At 47.0% G+C, this 18423-nt stretch overlaps 1 protein-coding gene across 1 annotated transcript in view; it reads right to left on the bottom strand.

Annotated features, from left to right (window-relative positions):
* Positions 1-293: 293 nt before the first annotated feature.
* The window catches only part of SLC7A1 (solute carrier family 7 member 1), a 29615-nt gene continuing 11485 nt past the window's right edge, over positions 294-18423 (bottom strand). The window contains exons 4-11 of the mRNA XM_019530128.1: positions 15448-15560; positions 14676-14898; positions 13903-14042; positions 12990-13092; positions 9936-10147; positions 9460-9626; positions 8784-8892; positions 294-1363 (exon numbers count right to left, since the gene is read on the bottom strand). Of these exons, the coding sequence (XP_019385673.1) occupies positions 1254-1363; positions 8784-8892; positions 9460-9626; positions 9936-10147; positions 12990-13092; positions 13903-14042; positions 14676-14898; positions 15448-15560 (1177 nt within the window). The 3' untranslated portion in view covers positions 294-1253. The remainder of the gene's footprint in view (positions 1364-8783; positions 8893-9459; positions 9627-9935; positions 10148-12989; positions 13093-13902; positions 14043-14675; positions 14899-15447; positions 15561-18423) is intronic.

Raw genomic sequence — 18423 nt, 5'->3', positions numbered from 1 at the left:
CTCTGACTGCCCTTCACCTGCACAGCTTTGACTTGCCACTACAGGCTCGGTGAACAGGGACAAGACTAGGAGCAGGACCCCACTCACTGTTCCCACTGGACAGAGTAGGCCTTCCACCATGTAAGTTGCAGCAAGACCAGAAACTCCTGGGGAAGCAGCTCTCTGGTCTCACTGAAACTGATATAGCAGCTCTGCCCTGAGAGTGGGGCTGTGGGGCTTAAGCCCTGGCAGCCCTGCTCTCAGTGCAGAGCTGCCACAGCTCTGTGATATGAAGGTGCTTCCCAGCTTTCATGCCTTAACGTCTTGGGGCACAGCAGCTGTGTCAGTTTCACTGAGACCAGAGAGCTCCAGGGCTGCCAGCCAACCGGGCGCTGTCTGAGCTCCGAGAGGTCCAATCCCTTTTCCTCCAGAGCTTAGACAGCACCTGTCCCCTGTGTCGCCACTGGTGGCAGCAGAGCCAATCCAGGTGGTGGTGGGAAACACCGTGGCCGCTAGGCGCTCCAGGACTGCACAGCCTGCTCTGCCTGACATCCCCAGAGGATAAGATACTATGGCCCAGCATCTCAGCTCACCCTAAGTCAGGAGGAGCTGCTGCGTTCTGGGATATTAAAAAAAATTCAGCTTGGGTGGTATAGCTGTGGGAAGCGGCCACTCTGTAATAGAACAGGAATAAAACTAGGTGAATTGGAGATAATCCTGCCCTCAAATGGTGTAATTTTAAGACAAATAATAAGCGCTTTAAGCCACTTATAAGGTGTTAATGTGAAGCCAGTGCAGGGGGTTAAGAGCTCCAGAAGCGGTCTAAACTTACTGTGTAACGAGGTCCTAAGAATGACATTAGCATTGCAGAATGTGCTCTACCTGAAACAGAGTCCCTGGGGAGTGAATTCTTAGGGCAAATGGAAAGACCTCAACAAAGCCTAGTCTCATAGCAGCATAGAAGATTAACTAGCACACAGAGGCTCTTTTCTTTCTACGCAGTTATGGAGGAGAAAAAAAAAAAAGGTGTCCCCAGCTCAGGTTACAGTGTTGGTCAGGACTATGCCAGAGTCTTGGCCTTTTCCCTGTGATCCCTTTTAACTGTGTTGTTAAGGTCAAACAAATTGACTGATGCAGAAGCAAGGCTGGGAATCCCACCTCATGTTTCATTATTTCTGCTGTGCTGATTAACTAAATGAAATAGGTCAAGGTCCCCGAGATACAGCTTTCTTCTCTGCAGCAGCTGTCCAGCTCTTCTTCAGCTGAACCTGCCGTCATTTACAGCTGTCTGAATCGCGGGCCATGCTTCCTTCTGGCTCTGGTGGTGCTGAATATGTAGCCTCCACACTGTGCCGCATTCCATATGCAAAGTAAATGAAGAAGCCTGAGGGGGAAGGGAGAGGGAATATTAACACTTTAATGAGCTGGAAGCCACTTCTCATGCTTGTCAACCATATAGTCTCACTGAAATGTATCGGAAAGTTAAAGACGTAAACCTTGATTTAAAAAAGAAAAGAAAAAAAAAATCTCCAAGGTACTTCACCCTTCTTACTGGAGACCTAAGAACTCTCCTCTTCCAAAAGCACCAGCAGGTAACACTTAAGCTAGTGAAATAGTTCTATTATCTGTTACCAAGAGATAATACAAATCCTGCTAAAATACAGGGCACTGACAGATGTGCAGCTCCCTGTTCTAACTCATGGCACTTCACAGAAAGCACCATTAGTTATAGCAACGCCCCCACCCCCAACCCAACAGACATTCGTTCATGGAGAGGGAGGGGGAGAAGGGTGGCAAGGAAATCCAGCTCCACTTTGGAGCCAATTTAGCATATCCTGCCTGCAGCCTCTGTTCCCTCAGTCCTGCCACACAACTCTCTCCCTTGTCTGCAGGAAAGGAGGGGGGAGAAGGGAGGGGGAGGGAGGTGCAGAATGGGGTCCACATGACCTGAGATGGATGAGGGGGGCTGGGATGCACCCAGTGGCTCCAGCTCAGGCCCAGCAAAACCCAGCCTGCAGCTCCCTCCCCCTCCTTTCTCCCTGATCCCTTCCTATAGACAGCACTGGGGATAGGCCCAATGGCAAGAGAGACTGACAAGTTCCCTTCATCTACTCTCTCAATAGATATGGGATAATTTGTTGTGCGATCAGCCACTTTTAAAGCACTTTGCAACCATGCACGTGAGAGATGCAGCTTGACTACAGAGCGCTTTCAGGGGGCCAATTGCACAACAATATCACTTCTGTCAGCACCCAGTTTTCATTCCACTGATACTGGTTTATGGCATATTATAACCTACCTGATTCTTCCATTTCACGAATATACATGCATGAGTGTGCACACATGGGAAATTCTCTCCCTCCCTACAACTGTTTTTTTTTTTTCTTATGGCTGGCCTTTCTCTTCAGACCTGATGAAAAATGTCTTCAAAGGACATGAAGAATGTCCTGCATTCAAAAGCTTGCCTGACTATCCCAACTGGGCAGTTGGTCCAACAGTAGATATCACCCCAAGAAATCCTTGCCTCTTGCTTAATTCCTGGACCATGACAGCTATATCGCTTTAACACTACTCATTCCATCAAGGAAAAGACACTGAAGTGCATACACACGTCCACGACTATTTATTACAATATCTTCACCAAAATTCAAGTGCCGCCCTGTTGCAAGAAGTCAAAGGTGATTGATGGACAGTGTCTAGATTATGAGGTGGACAATAAAAAAGCTGTACTACTTATCAGTGCACCCTGCAGGCTGATGCACAACATCTCCCCAATTTACTGCCCCTAGTTTTTTTACATAAAATTTCCCCTCAGGGTGATATAAACCTAGTTTCTCATTGTTCACTCCTGTCAGTTATTAACATCAAAATGGTAGCACTTGAAAGTAAGCTCACTGATTTTTGTTTTGATTTTTTTTTTAAACATACACTAAACAAATGAATTCCTTGGGGTTTCCTCAGGATGAGTCTTTCAGAAGTTTCAGAAGGCAGTGACATGAACTGTAGCTTTGGCAGGTGTCAGGCCAATGACTGGCAAACAACCATTAAAATGTATACAGGATAGGTGGGGAAGTGGGGGCATAAGGGGAACTACTAGAAGGAGTAGAAAGGGGACAAAAAAGGAAAAGGGCCAGGAGATGAGAAAGATGGAAAATATCTGGGGCACCAGGTTACCCCGAGCTAAAGATGTGGATAATGCTTTGTGTCTCTCAAAACTGACAAGTGGTGATTGACGGATCTAAAAAGCCTTCCCTACTTTTTGCTTCTTTGATCCTTTAGGTCTTTCTACAGTTAAGAATAGAAACCATACCAGAGGAAGTGAGAAAGATAGGTCTTAATCCTTTGTTCTGTAAACACAAAGGCCAAATTCTATCCCAGAACAAACTCTGTATAATCCCGCTAGGGTCAATGGGGGTACAATATGTCCAAAGATCAGTGGTTCTCAACCTTTTTAGACTGAAGGCATCCCCTCATCGGACTGGACAAGACATCCCTCTAGAATTTCAGTGAATTGAGCAACTTCACATTTCAAAAACTAAATTTTAAAGTGATTAAAGAATCATAGAAAATTAGGGTTGGAAGGGACCTCAGGAGGTCATCTAGTCCAACCTCCTGCTCAAAGCAGGACCAGCCCCAACTAGATCATCCCAGCCAAGGCTCTGCCCAGGTGGGTCTTAGAAATGTCCAAAGAAACTCCACAACCTCTCCAGGTAACCTGTTCCAGTGTTTTACTACACTGCTATTAAGAAAGTTTTCCTAATATCTAACCTAAACTTCCCTTGCTACAACTTGAGATCATTGCTCCTTGTTGTGATCTGCCACCACTGAGAACAGTTCAGCTCCATCCTCTTTGGAACCACCCTTCAGTTAGTTGAAGGCTGCTATTAAACCCCACTCAGTCTTCTCTTCTGCAGACTAAAGAAACCCAGTTCCCTCAGCCTCTCCTCAGAAGTGATGTGCCCCAACCCCCTAACCATTTTTACTGCCATCTGCTGGACTCTCTCTAATTTGCCCACATTATTTCTATAATAAGGGGCCCAAAATTAGACACAGTACGCCAGCTGTGGCCTCACCAGTGCTGAATAGATGGGAAAAATCACTTACCTTGATCTGCTGGCAACATTCCTACTAATGCAACCCAGTATGCCATTATCATTCTTCTATGCCAATCCTCTAATCTGTTGAGGTCTCTCCTAAACCTAGCGCTACCCATTAGCTCCCCACAGATTGGCGTCATCTGCAAACTTGCTGAGGGTGCATTCTAGTCCATCTTCCAGGTTATTAATGAAAATATTGAACAAGAACGGCCCTAGGACCGACTCCTGGGGCATTCCACTTGATATGGGCTGCTAACTGTACATCAAGCCACTGACTATGCCTTCTGAGCCCAATACTCCAGCCAATTTTCTATCCACTTTACAGTCTATTCATTCAACCTGTACTTAATTAGGCTGCTTGCGAAAAAGCTGTGGGAAACTTGAGACAAAAGCCTGGCTAAAACCAAGGTATATCACATCTACTGGTCTACCCGCATTCACAGAACCAGTCTTCGCATCATAGAAGACGATCAGGTTGGTAAGACGTGACTTGCCCTTGGTGAATCCATGCTGACTGTTCCTAATGGTCTTCTCCAAGTGCTTCAAACTGAATTCCTTGAAGACCTGCTCTATGATTTTTCCAGGGACTAAAGGTGAGGCTGACTGTTCAAATCCTCCATCTTTCCTTTCTTCAAGAGGGACACTATAATTTGCCCTTTTCCAATCATCCAGGACCTCTCCTGATCACCACGAGTTTTCAAAGATTACAGCCAGCAGCTCTGCAATCACATTGGCAAACTCCCTTAGCACTCTCAGAGGCATTCTGTTCGGCCCCATGGACTTTTACACATCCAGTTTTCCTAGATAGTCCCTAACCTGTTCTTTTGCCACTGCTGGCTGCTCACCTCCTCCCCAAACTGTGCTGCCAGGTGCAGCAGTCTGGGTAATAACTTTGCTTATGAAACTCATGAGAAAATGGCATTGAGTATTTCAGTCTCTTCTGCATCTGTCACTAGGTTGCCCCCTCATTTAGTAAAGGACCCACACTTTCCCTGATCCTCCCCTTGTTGCTGACATATTTGTAGAAACTCTTCTTGTTACCATTCATGTCACATGCTAGCGGCAACTCCAACTGCACTTTGGCCTTCCTGATTTCATCCCTGCATGCCTGAGCAATACTCTTATACTCCCCCTTAGTTGTTTCCACTTCTTGTAAGCTTCCTTTTGTGTTTTAGCTTACTGAAGACCTCCCTACTAAGCCAAGCTGATCTGCCATACTTGCTAGTCTTCCTGAACATCAATTCCTGCACCCTCAGTGAGGTTTCTTTCGAGTACAGTCAACCACCCCAGGCTGGCCTCCTAGAGTATTCTGTAGGGTTGTGCGAAACTTCAGTTGTGGATTCGATTTGGCAGAGATTCGGCCCAATTCAGTGGCCAAATCGCTGAATCTGAATCAAATCACGAGACCCTCCAAATCAGTTTGGAGAGATTTGACAATTCAGACAGATGCACATTTAAATGTTTTTTCTACATACCTCAAGATACCAGGTGGCTTGTGTACGCTGAGATGGTAGGGCGGATGGAGCACCTCACAGGAGTGTGTGTGTGTGGGGGGGTCCCCAGTGCGCTCAGCAATGGACCTGAAAGTGGACCAGAAGCACTTCCGGTCCAGTTCTGGGTCTACCGCAGAGCGTGCAGGGGACCCTCTTCCGCCCCCCAGCTCAGCAACTGTTGCCTCCAAAGTCTCTGATGGCCAAGCCAGGCAAACACGGCGTGCAGGAGGTGGCAGCACATAGGTCCCCTGCACACTCAGCAGTGGACCGGAAGTAGACTACAAGTAGTCTCCTTTCTTCCTTTCCCAAGGATCCTGAACTCAGTCAACCTGTGATCACTGCTGACCAAGTTGCGATCTGTTACGACATCCCCTCACCAATTCATCCCTGTTTGTGAGCAGCAGGTCAAGAACAGCACAGCCCCTAGTTGGCTCCTCCAGCACTTTTACCAGGAAGTTGTCCTCAACACTTTCCAAAAATTTCCTGAATCACCTTTGCACTGCTGTACTGCCCTCCCAGCAGATGCCAAGATGACTAAAGTTCCCCAGAAGAACTAGGGCCTGTGACTGGGAAGCTTCCACTAGCTATTTGAAGAAAGCCTCATCTACCACATCCTTCTGGACTGGTGATCTATAGCAGACCCCCACCATGACATCACCCTTGCTGCTCTCCCCTCTGATCCTAACCCAGAGACTTAACAGGCCTATCTCTAGTTTCACACTGGAGCTCTGAGCAATCATATAGCTCTTTTACATACAGCACAACTCCTCCTCCTCTTCTCCCCTGCCTGTCCTTCCTGAACAGTTTGTACCCATCCATGACAGTGCTCCAGTCATACGAGCTCCACCAAGTCTCTGGTATTCCAATCACATCATAGTTCTGTGACTATGCAAGGACTTCTAATTGCTCCTGCTTATTTCCCAGGCTCTGCGCATTCCTGAGAAATAACCTGAAAAATTGGGCAATCAGTTACCTAGTTACCTCAGGAAGAATGAGAATGCCTCCCCTGTTGCCCCCTCCTGCTTGCTCTTCCTCTAGGTCACCCACTTCCCTGCTTATGTCAAGCCAGAGACAATCTGAGCAGGGCAAATCAGCCTGTGCAGGACCCCACCCCTGGACACAAGGAAGCCAGCAGCAGATTCAGCAGCATTTGGGGGGAGGGTAAGGGGGGGTTGCCAAGTGACCAGAATTGAAGCCAGTGACAGCATGAAGTCACCACCGCAGCCCCGCCTGGCTCCATGGGGCCCCCCAAAGCATGGGACCCAAGGTGGTCACTCCAAATTCACCCTCCCCTAGGGATGGCCCTGCCTCAGGCCTTTGGTTTCCATCCCCCAGAGAACCTAGTTTAAAAAGTCCTCTTCATCAGGTTAGCGAGCCTGTCTGTGAAGATGCTCTTCCCTCTGTCACGTAGATCCCGTCCCTTCCTAGCAATCCTTCTTGGAATAACAATCCGTGGCCAAAGAAGCTAAAGCCCAGCTGGCAACACCACCTGTACAGCCAGAATTGATCTGCAAGATGGGTCTGCTCATACCTGGGCCCTTCCCCTTGACTGGAAGGATTGTGAACACCACCTGAGCCCCTGTCCTCTTCACCCTTGCACCCAGATCCCCGTAGTCACTTTTGATCACTCCATGTTGTCCAGTGGTGCCTACATGGATGAGTAGCAAAGGGTAGTAGCCAGGCCAGAGGACTCTGGGTAATCCTTTCATGACATCTTGGATCTGGGCTCCAGGCAAGCAGTAGACATCCCAAGACAATAGGTCAGGCCTACAGAGGGATGCCTCTGCCCCCCTCAGAAGAAAGTCTCCAACCACCACCACCTGTTGTTTCTTCTTGGTGGCAGTGGCCTCAATCCTTCTAACCTTAGGAAGGCCTGGCCTGTCCTCCTCCATCAATGGAATATGCTCCTCCTCCTCCTCTGTTTCTAGGGCGCCATATCTGTTCTCCTGGCAAACAGTTGCAGGTGGAGATTTATGTTCACTGGCAGAGGTCGCAAGCTTCCACCTTCCTGGGAGTCCACATCCACTCCCTTCTCTAGCACTACTTTTGACAGTTCTTCCTCCATAGTCCTAGAGGTCTGCTCCAGCACTGAATCGATGAAATCCTCATAACAAATGATGCTTCAGCATCTTGCCACCTCCTCCTGTAGCTCTCTTGCCTGCTCCCTGAGGGACACAAGGAGGCACTACTTACATCTCAGCCACTCCACCACCTGGCCATCACTGGAAGGAAGCTGGGAGTTGCAGTCTACAAAATACCAAACCAGGACCTGGATGGAAGCCTCAACAGCGAGTGGCCCTGCCTGGACAGACACTTCACAGGTGCAAGCAGAGGCAGTGGCTCTGGCACTGCAACATCCTCCAGCCATTTCTCTGGAGCTTCACTGGATAATTCACTGTCTCTCTCCTTGCTGCTCTTCTTCCAAGTAGACCTTTCCTAGCAAACTCACCTGTAAGCTGGCTTGTTTACTTCCTCTCGGTCCCAAAAGGTTCCTTGTTTCTTTGCCTCCTTTCACCAAGCTTAAAAGGCCCCCCTTCAAATAGTGGGGTGGTAAACTGACCTGCAAACTGCTTCCCCATTTGCTGCCCCTGTTCACATGCCCTCTGGTCCCTTGGGGAGTCTCCTTTAATACTCTGCTGCACCTAGACTGGTTCCAGCCCCTAGTTAGTGTTTTTGTCCAACAGCAGCGATCACCCAGCAATCAATCACTCAGCTAGCAGCACTCCCAGCTGCTCAGAGAACAAGTCCAGAACACACACAGCCTACCAAACAAATACACAGCACACACACGCACACCCCAGCTGACTTACCTTCCCAAAGCAGGTTCCGATGCCTGGCATCTGGCTTTTCTTCCTCCTCTCTCTCCCAGCACACTGCTTCCCAGAGCAACAAGGGAGCGAACAAGGGTTTGTTCACTTTCTCCCTGGTTACTTGGGAAGTCTCCTTTTATAGTTTCTCTCGTCTCTCGGGGAGTCTCAGAGACTCCTTGCAGAGAGGGCAGGCAATGGGGACAGGGAACCAGCTAGGCAGGCAGCTTATCTGCTCAGGATAAGCTTATCTGCTTTTCTCCTTGCACCTGAAGCCTAACCTGCCCCAACACCCAGACTGAAAATCACTGCCCCAGACTATTAGAATAAGCTTTGGTTTCATACCCTCAAAGAGCTAAAAAAACAAACAAACAAACAAACAAAACAAAAAACAAAAAAAAACGCACCTACAAGCATCCAGACAGCAAACCGTATCCAAGTCCACTTATCCAGCTGCATCATAAGGTAAACATTCACAAAAATACTCAGAATAGGAAGAAAAGGCAAAAGAGGTACCTGAAAAGAAAGAGAAGTTACAACCATGTGACATGCTAACAGCCAGACAATGCCATCCCTTACAAATGGGAAACAACAATAACAGTAAATATTCAGACAGGGCATCTGGAAAAGTGACAAGTGTATCAAAATTCAGGGTTCAATTCGCCTGCTGTAAGGATCAAACACAAACACCAGCCCGATGAGCATGGAAAGGCCTTAGCTTAGATTTTCTTTCCTGTTACTGCCATGGAATAATCATCTTCCATCTAAAAGCCCTCCCCAGTATTCTCTCTCTCACAGTATTACAGCACGAGTATCCTCACAGCTGTAGAAAGATAGTCTGTTGATGAAAGACAGGCAAGAGAAAAGAGAAGAGGTGCCAAGGTGCACTAGCAGACAGCTGTGTGAAAGAACCCGTACACTGGGACTGCCTCCACTAAGCTCATTTTAACCAATAACACTGGCCTCTCATTTTAGTAACCACATCCCATTCTCCCACTATCACCTCCATCCTCCCAAGCACAACCAACTCCAAAAAACCTTTCTGCCCCTCCCTGCTCCACTCATCCCCAGCAGGCCACTTACTTTAAATGAGAGCTTGGTTTTGCTTTCAGGTTGTTGCCATATAATGTATGTAACACAGGAGCAAAGGAAAAGGAGAACAGCCGTGATGATACCAAACAAAACTTTATCTTCAATCACTGCCCTTTCATAAAGGACGGTCACCACACAGCAGCTGATAGTAAGAACACCTGAGGACAACATATGTAAACATTTATTGAATTATTACTGAAAGAACCATTTGTAATTTTTGAGTCAGCCTTGGACTACAGGCACGCTGTCAGCTATGCTGTTTGCAGGACTTAAATTTAAACCAGCCATTTAATCCACAAGTTTTTATGTCTGTTTGGTTGCCTCTGGTCTTTGGAACAGTTAATCAAGCTCATAAATAATCAATAATATACCAGGAAGGGCTCCTGCGAGCTTTCTGAGAATGGTTAACACCAGTCCCTACCAGCTGCTTTACTGGCAGAGATGTGGAGCCAGATCACAGAACTTACCTATGATACCAGCTAAATAGTTAACCACAGACCCAGAGAGTTTGGAGGGGTCTGTGTTCTTGGGGCACAGGATGGCTTTAATGGAACATTTCTCATCCTCTTCAGGCAGAAAACCAGCTTGCGAATCACTGGTGCTCACAGATTCATTGTTGTCTGGCTCATCTGTTGTACTAGCCATCTGGTATGCCAGGTTAGGCTGCTTTGGCTGATACCTGGGAGATGAAGGGAAAAAAACAAAATGACCAGTCTTGGGATAGGGTAGAATAAAATGGCACTGCCTAGAATCAGGAAAGGTCCTATGTGCGCTAGGAATAACTGAGGCTCCAAAAGAAACACTTATACAAGGGGGAGAGGGGGAAGGGAGAAGGAAGAATTTTACTCAAATCAGACCAGCCTTGGCTACTTGTCCAACCTGAAGGTGGCATTGTAGAGCCTGCAAGTAAAGAGCAGTGCAGTGCAGTGCAGTGCAGTGCAACCCTCACCCATTTTCAACACATAAGTGAGGGGAGGCTACAGGAGACACCAAAAAAACATCCTATAGGGAGCAAGCCTTCAACTGGGAGAACTGACTAGATGCTTTCATAGGCCCTTCCCACCTCCAACTCCCATGCTCCCCCATTAAAGTCCCAGCATGTAATGGTACACCTTGATCTATGCCAAAGATTGGACAATGTCTCACATGGTCCCTGAGCCTTGGGTTTGGCCAAGTTCTGCACATAATCAGAGATGGAAAGTAACAGGGATAGCTGGAAGTTGGTTTGCCTTCTTGATTCATTTAGAGCTGTCCACTACCAGCTTAAGGCCACTGTCCCGAGAGGAGTTCACCAGAGGACCTAAGCAGCTGGGGATAAGAGCAACCAATGAAGCACTGATATGACTACAGTCGCTTTGGGACTGCCTACGGTCTTAGAGTAATTTTTTTTAAAACAAGGGTCTTTTGGCCTGGGGGTTGAAAGAGGATGACAATCTGACTGACAACAGCCAGTACACTGTAGCTACTAATACTATACCAAGCACAATCATTTCATCTCACTGCTGTGCGACCTGTTTCCCATCTCACTCTTCCCATTTGTTACTCTATCTCCCTGTTGTCATTTGCTAAGCTAAAGCTGTCTTTTTATTGTACATGTTACAGCCCCAACTAAGTGCTACCTATAAAGTTCCTCTGAATACTCTTGTGTCTTTTCACAAAGACCTTTAATTGTGAATAACTCAAGGTTTATCCCACAAGCTCCAATTAAAGGAGTGGAGCACTTCTAAAGATCTTTTAATATTTTTTGCAGATGTGTTAATGAGGTTACCTATAGGTCTACAGGGTGAGCAACATTGCAAAAATTAGCAGTTGCATCCAACAGCTTGCTTAACAACTCAAAACACAGCCCATTTAGGCAGAAAAAGATGGAGGAGCTGAATATTCACCTCTTCTGGCCTGTAAGAGGCTGCCTGTTTTGCAGGGATAAGGCTGGTTTTGCAGCTGCAAAATCACCTGCCAGATGGTATGCAGATGGAGTGTACAGCAGCTTGCAGAAGCAGATAAATTGGCCTAACCAGCAGGGAGGGAGCCACTATCTTTCAGTTACTACTGAGAACAGGAGATTGGGAAATAAGAAAACTTTACAAGGCAGTCTGGGAAGGAGAAATCCCCAAACTCTTTCCAACCCATGCAACAGAAGAAAGCATAGGCAGAGGGAATGCAGGGAGTAATTGTTTGTAAATAAGTTGACTCCAAGCCTCAGGCTACTGTGTTTTAGGTCAGGTGTCTAAATGGCCTCAACTAGCCCTGAACAAACTGTTTGGTGTTACATGGCTCCTTTCATCACACAGGGCACTGTAAACATTAGTAACATGAATGTCACAACACCCCCATTTCAGGAATCCGATATTACTGCTCCCACTGGGTACAAATAGAAGGCGAGGTCCAAAGAAGCTAAATCAAAGATTCTCAGCCAGGGTGCCATGGTACCCTGGGGTGCCTTGAGATCCTTTCAGGTGGCCATTCAATACTAGATGTGCAAACATCTACATATGGTTCATACGGTAAACTCAAGAAAATTCAGGTAGGAATCGACAGTGTCAACAACTTTCTGCCCTGCCGTGGTCTCTCTGAGCTATTCACAAGAAAATGATTGCTGTTATTTTTCTGAAGTCAATAAACAAATGGAAGCAAAGAGTTGGCATTTTCCAAGAGCCTAAAAAGTTGGGAGTCACTTAGCTAGATGACCAAGGCTCTGACCCCACAAACAGCTGCTTAACTTTATCACTACTTCACCTGCCTTCACTACCACTTTATTCAAGTTAGACATGTGCCTATGTGTTTTCAGAGCTGACAATCACATGGCTAGGCTGTAGCAGCCAGCAACAAGCTCCAGAAGTCTCATGAGCCATCCTTGCTTCCATTGTCAGACACTGCCTCCTGGAACACAGGAGGGGCACAAAAAGAGAGAAACTCCACAAGATTCCCTACTGACATCTCCACACATCTTTTTGATGAGGCAGGGTCTGCTCTTCATTGAACCAGCAAGCTCAGACCCTGGCCTTCATAATAGTTCATTTCTTCAGCCCTGCCTTCCCACCCTCTGTATCTCTTCCCTTCTCCTGTAGCAAGACTGTATTGATAGGCATCCCTCTTTTCCCCTCTCAAATCTTCCTTTAAATACCAGTAAGTGTCCTCAGCATGGGGGAGGTCCTTACAAAAGGACAACACCACCTAAGATTATTTCACCATACAAGTTTAAACGCAGAGACTGCACCCAGCCCACCCATAAGCGTATCCCCTGTGATGTCCATGATGCCTAAAGAAGTGGCATTCACCCTTCTGCCAGCAGATCCAGTGGGGACAATACAATTTCTTCAGAAGTAAGTGCCAAACCTTTCAAGCTTGTCCATAACAATGCTTTAAGTTCAGTATGTGCATTGTTTAACTTGGCCTGTGGTAGTCACAAGGCTGTTCTGGCGAGTCACGTGCACTTCAGTGTGCATGCTACATAAGGGTATGTTTTCTTCCCGTGAGCCTGTTCTGAGTGCACAGTTCCAGGCTTTCAGCTTAATCCATACCTCAGTACCAACACGCAGGCTGCCACTAAGGAATAAGCCAGAAGGGTCCCAATAGACATAAGATCCACAAGATCTTTCAGGTCAAAGAGCAAGGCCATGATAGCTGGGAGGGAGACAAAGAGAAACCAGTAAAGATGCAAAATATAAATATTTTGGACACATCAATTTCTAACACCATTGCTTCAAGTGACCACCAAGGGATACCCCAGTAAGGGTGGGTTTTGTGCCATCTGTTATGTCAAAGGAAAGATGTGAACCGGGTATAAGGACAGACCCTGCATTTCTCTCTTGGTTCAAACTAAGCCCATTCAGATCCAACCCAAGCAGGGTGTGGGGCCCAAGGCAAATCAGCCCATACGGGACCCCATCCCTGCTCTGATCCCATGCACCCTGGACCTGAAGAAGCTGCTGCCACCATCAGCAGCAGCAGCAGCGTCGGCAGCTGAAGGGGTGTGGTGTAGTAAGTGGCTGGATGTGAAGCCGCCACTCCTCCCAGCTCTGCAGGACCCCCCAAAGCCCAGGGCAGTCACCCCAATTTGGCCCCCTAGGGATGGCCTTGAGCCCATGCCACTATGTCACCACATAGGATCCCTCATGTGTTGTCCAAAAACAAGTAGCTCTAGGCCAGAGATATCCACCTTCTGCAAAGGAAGCACATGCTGGGGCAAACACAGAGAGAAGAAAGGTGCTATGTCATATGAATGAGATGACAGAACTGGGCCCTGAAAATGGCCATGAGAAGAATGTATGTGAAAGCAATGATGCATTTGTGCCTACCCAGTCTTGTGCCATTTGGGCTTAGGGCGATAGTACAACATGCAGGAGGATGAGAATTAAGTCAGTTCATTTTACCCAGAGGGGAGAATACACTTGCTCTCTGTTCATACTCCCTATTCAGTTTCTTGGAACTTACCTGCAAAAGCACCTGAAATTAACGTTGCTATGAATGGGGTTTTTCTCGTCTCGCTGATTTTGGCCAACCATTTAAACAGTAGCCCATCTTCTGCCATAGCATAAATTATTCGAGGCATAGGAAACATGGAGCCAAGGAGACTAAGGAGAGAGAAAGGAATGGTCTATTAAGATCATTTCATATTAAACACTGTCAGAAGGACAGTGTCTATGGCAGCACAGGAGGGGAATAAGGCTTTAGTTCTATTGTAAAGTCTTCTGAAGCACTTTCACCACAAAACAGTTATGTTAGTTACTGCAGAGAACTAAGGTCCAATCTTTCAGTCTCAGATGACTGAAGTTAGGTACTTAAATCCATACATAGGTTCCTAAATGTAAACAGACTGATTTTCAGAAGGGCAAACATCGACATGCCCAGCGCTTCATCAAGCAGTACCCTTTTCATACTGTGTCTGAGCCCATCATGCTTCACTTCCCTGGGGCTGCTGGTAAAGAAGTACTGTTTATGCATCTGAGGGTGACTTGTTTTCATGCTGTCCTTAAGATAGTCTCCAGAGTTAGAAACGGGAATCTGCAGCTCTGAAAACTAAGCACCACTGAGTGAAACCTGGACCTTGTTGAAGTCAGCAGGGCCAGGATTTTGCCATAGGGCCCAATTTCACTATCATTAACATCCATACAAAGAACATTGAACTGCAGCCCTTAGAAAGGGGGATACAACAAAAAAAAATGCAAAACTATACTCAGATACGTACAACAGTGATAGTATCTCACCTGGTAGAAAGGGCACAGAGCGAACCAATGGCCACTGCATAGTTAGCACCATCCCAACCCACATATTTAAATGCATTGGGTAAAGGACTGTTGGTATCAAGCTGGCAGTAGGGCATCATAAGAGTGAGAGCAGCTGACACACCAAAGTAAGCAACAAAGCAGATCAGGAGAGATGAGACAATTCCAATGGGAATTGCTTTCTGAGGATTTTTCACTTCCTCCCCTGAAACAAAGAAAACCCAAAGGACAGCCATAGTCAACAATTACACTGATCTAATAAGACACAAAAGCAAGGGTTCTCAAATGAGCCATGAAGGCTTAGATGCTTAACTCCCATGAAAGGCAAGAGGAATTTGATGCCTACCTGCCATGTTTGTAAATCTTTATAAAATTGCGGTGTTGTTTACTTAGAAGCAACAGGAAGGAGCAGTGTGGATGCAAGGACAAAACTCAAAAGATGTGGAACTGGATCCACAAAAGGACGTGGGTGCCCCAACTGTTGTACCTAGGCTCTCTGTACTACACAGTCATAACCAAGAAGTCAGCAGGCTGAAGGAAGAGCTGCATATGTTCACCAACAGGAAATGCTGACAGTGGAGGGTCTTAAACCCTGTCCCCTCTCAGAGAAGTGGGCCCTGTGCCACAGGTGCATTCAGGTGCCTCACTCCTCCCCACCCCCAATTCCTGCCACTAAATGGCAGCTGAGTGCACATCTAAATTTTGGACTGAGGCCCTCAAAACGGAAGTTACAATGTGCTGCCTTTCTGCTTACCTGTGGTGGCGATGCAGTCAAATCCCACAAAGGCATAAAAGCATGTGGCTGCCCCTGAGAGGACTCCAGTGAATCCATATGGCATGAATCCCCCCACACCATACTGGGTATGACTAAAAAGAATGAAAAGACAGGTCAGGAGAGATCCTACCTAGGCAGAAACACTAGCCAGGAGCACATTCCCACATCTGTAACCAAATCTATGATCAGAACTAGAGGGAGTGTGTGCTCAGCTTCACAGAGTTGGCATACAGAGAGCATACAGCAATAGGCATGAAGGCTTACCTAATATATAGGTTTGGGGTGGCCAAACAACAACTTTGATTTAAAAATATGCCTGGCTAAAATTATGGTTTCACCAGATATTTAGTTCTAAAGATTCTCCTAAACCATCCATTTCTCACTACTCTAAGGTATTTCCAGAAGAAATTTTCATATGTAGGACCCAAACCTCCAAGGATTTGAACAGGCACCTCACATGGTCTGGGCAAACCAACTACAGTAAGCAGGCACTCATGGGTGACTGGTGCTGCCTGCAGCCGGTTCTGGGAGTGGCTGCGGCCACTTCTGAGAATGGCTGCAGTGATCAGCTGGCATTTGCAGGGGGACACCGGCGCTTCCACCTGCCCCCCCGGCCATCACTTAAGCGGTGAACATGGCCAGTCAGGGGGTGCACTGGTGCTCTCAGGGGGTGCACATGCACACCCATACACCCCCTACATGTCACCACTGGCAGTGATATTTAAAGCATGTGAAGTGAAGTCCGTGCGTAGGACTTTGCAGGTTTTCACTGCAAACAGGCAATTGAAGGACATGACCCTGCTTTACTCATTGCAGTAGCTCTAGTCCCACTGAAGGGTTTGTCCTTTCTATAAAATTACAAGTTATCAGGCTTTTACTTCTTACATTTACAACGTCCCAACTTTTCATGCACGGTTATCACAGCCCTTGACACTGCTGACAAACTGTCAGGAAGATAAGTGTATACCATCTCAGTTACCATTACCTGTTACTAAGCCAGAACCTGCATCTGTGCATGTGTTATGACACCCCCACCCCCTGCTTTTTGCATACTGGCTTCCAATTTTGTTTGTGCAAATTATGGGCACAAACCTTTGCCTATTAATAAGGCTTTAACAACATTAAGAGAATTAAATAACCTTTGACTGAGAGTTTGATCAGGTCTCTAGTCATCCAAAGATATTGACCAACACGAGATATGAAGCACTTCAAATCCTGCCCTAATTTGAAGCTTTCCTTAATCTGGACTACTGACAGTCCAAATGTACAGGCCACTCCCAACTAAAGTGTTTCAAAAACGTCCAGGAGTCCATGCTTTTGTGACTCATAGCTAAGGGGCTGATAAACAAGTATCACAGCCTGCCTCTTGGTCTTGGGCACCCAGAGACTTCTGTGGACAGCCTTAGGGCCATCTGACCCTGAAGTTTCTGCTTAGTACTTCCTGCCATTGCTGGGCTGATCAGTTTTAAACATACTGTATTCCTAGCTGGAATAAGGCACGGCGGCCCAGCATCTTTGCTGCCACATTCGCAGAGCAGCACTGTGAGATATTGGCTTTGTTCTGCTCGTGGCAGAGTCTTTGCCTTCTGGGCGATACTTTCTGTTTTCCTCCAGTATGCCTCCCAACTAATGTGCCTCTGCATGAAAATGAAAGCACCAGGACCCTGGCACTCAAAATACACCTCACCCTCCTTCTCAAGTTATGCTACATGCTCAGCACATCCAAGAGCTACATGCCAGAGGAGGAAGACCCAACTCCACGGAGGCAGTGGCCTTCTCTGGTACCACATACCGACTGCCACTCTTGGGCTCAGGAGACAATCACCGATTGATGAAAACTAGCCCTGAGGACCTGGTGCAAGTTCATGGTGAGCAGGGTCACTTTCCTTAAGACCTGCACCATTTTGGCCCTGTCACTTGAGACAAACCAGTAAGACAAGGGTAGCAAGTGATTTCTGGAAACTGGCACCCCTCCTCCCCCCACAGCCTCCAGTCTGCTGCCTTACACTTTTGAAAAGTCAAGTCCACAGCTCAAACAGCTGTCCAGGAGGTATATTATGCCAACCAGAAGGCACTGGAACAACACTTCTGCCTGACCAAACACACAAGAGATCATAACTGAATTTGATACCTAGACAGGCTTTCTGAACTGCACTGAGGCCGCTGATAGCACCCACGTTTGCATATAAGTGCATAACTTCGAGGACACCAACAGCAAGATGTGTTTATCATGCTGAATGGCATTACAGATGATTGGGGGTGGTTCACCCACATGATCACCAAGCAAGGTCCATGACATCAGAGTCACCAAGAATGCACAGCAGATATAGGGAGCATTTGCCTACAGCACTCAACATAGAGTTGGACGGGACAACTATCTTCCCCCAGGCCTCCCCACTGCTCCCACAGCTTAGGAGTGAGTTCAGGCTCCCATGGTCCTTTACCAGACACTTGGCTATGAGGATCTTCAACTACCAGACGACCGTGGACTGCATCTTTGGGCGTTTCATGCCATAGTGAAGGGCCCTGGGGATGCACCTAGACACTAGTGAACAGTACCTATCCTAGATGATCATACTGGCCTACACTATCTGAGAAGCCAGGGACAAGACCGTTCCAGAGGCTGGCATCAGGCCTTAGAGACTGAGCATCTGTAGCATCACAACTGTCAAGGTGCTTCAGACAGCACTGGGCTTTAAGGCAGCACCACTGTGTAAAGTGAAAACAGACACAAAAGACAATTCATTAATTTGTTCTTAAACATTTTATTAAACATTTCAAACAATCAAACACTGCAGGCTGCACTTTATAAACCAGAAGGGATGCAGGGGTTGCTGCATGAATTGGGAGGTAGGGAAAGGAATGGAATGTCCTGAAGAGTAGTCTAGCTCTGCCATCACAGATATACTGACTCCCCGTGGAGAGGAGGGATTTTTCGGAGGTGGGGGGGTAGAG

This window comes from Crocodylus porosus, unplaced genomic scaffold (assembly GCF_001723895.1).
Source record: "Crocodylus porosus isolate Cpor-Errol unplaced genomic scaffold, CroPor_comp1, whole genome shotgun sequence".
Taxonomy (NCBI): Eukaryota; Metazoa; Chordata; order Crocodylia; family Crocodylidae; genus Crocodylus; species Crocodylus porosus.
Note: the sequence above shows the minus strand (reverse complement) of the source record. Positions and strands in the feature narration are given on the sequence as shown.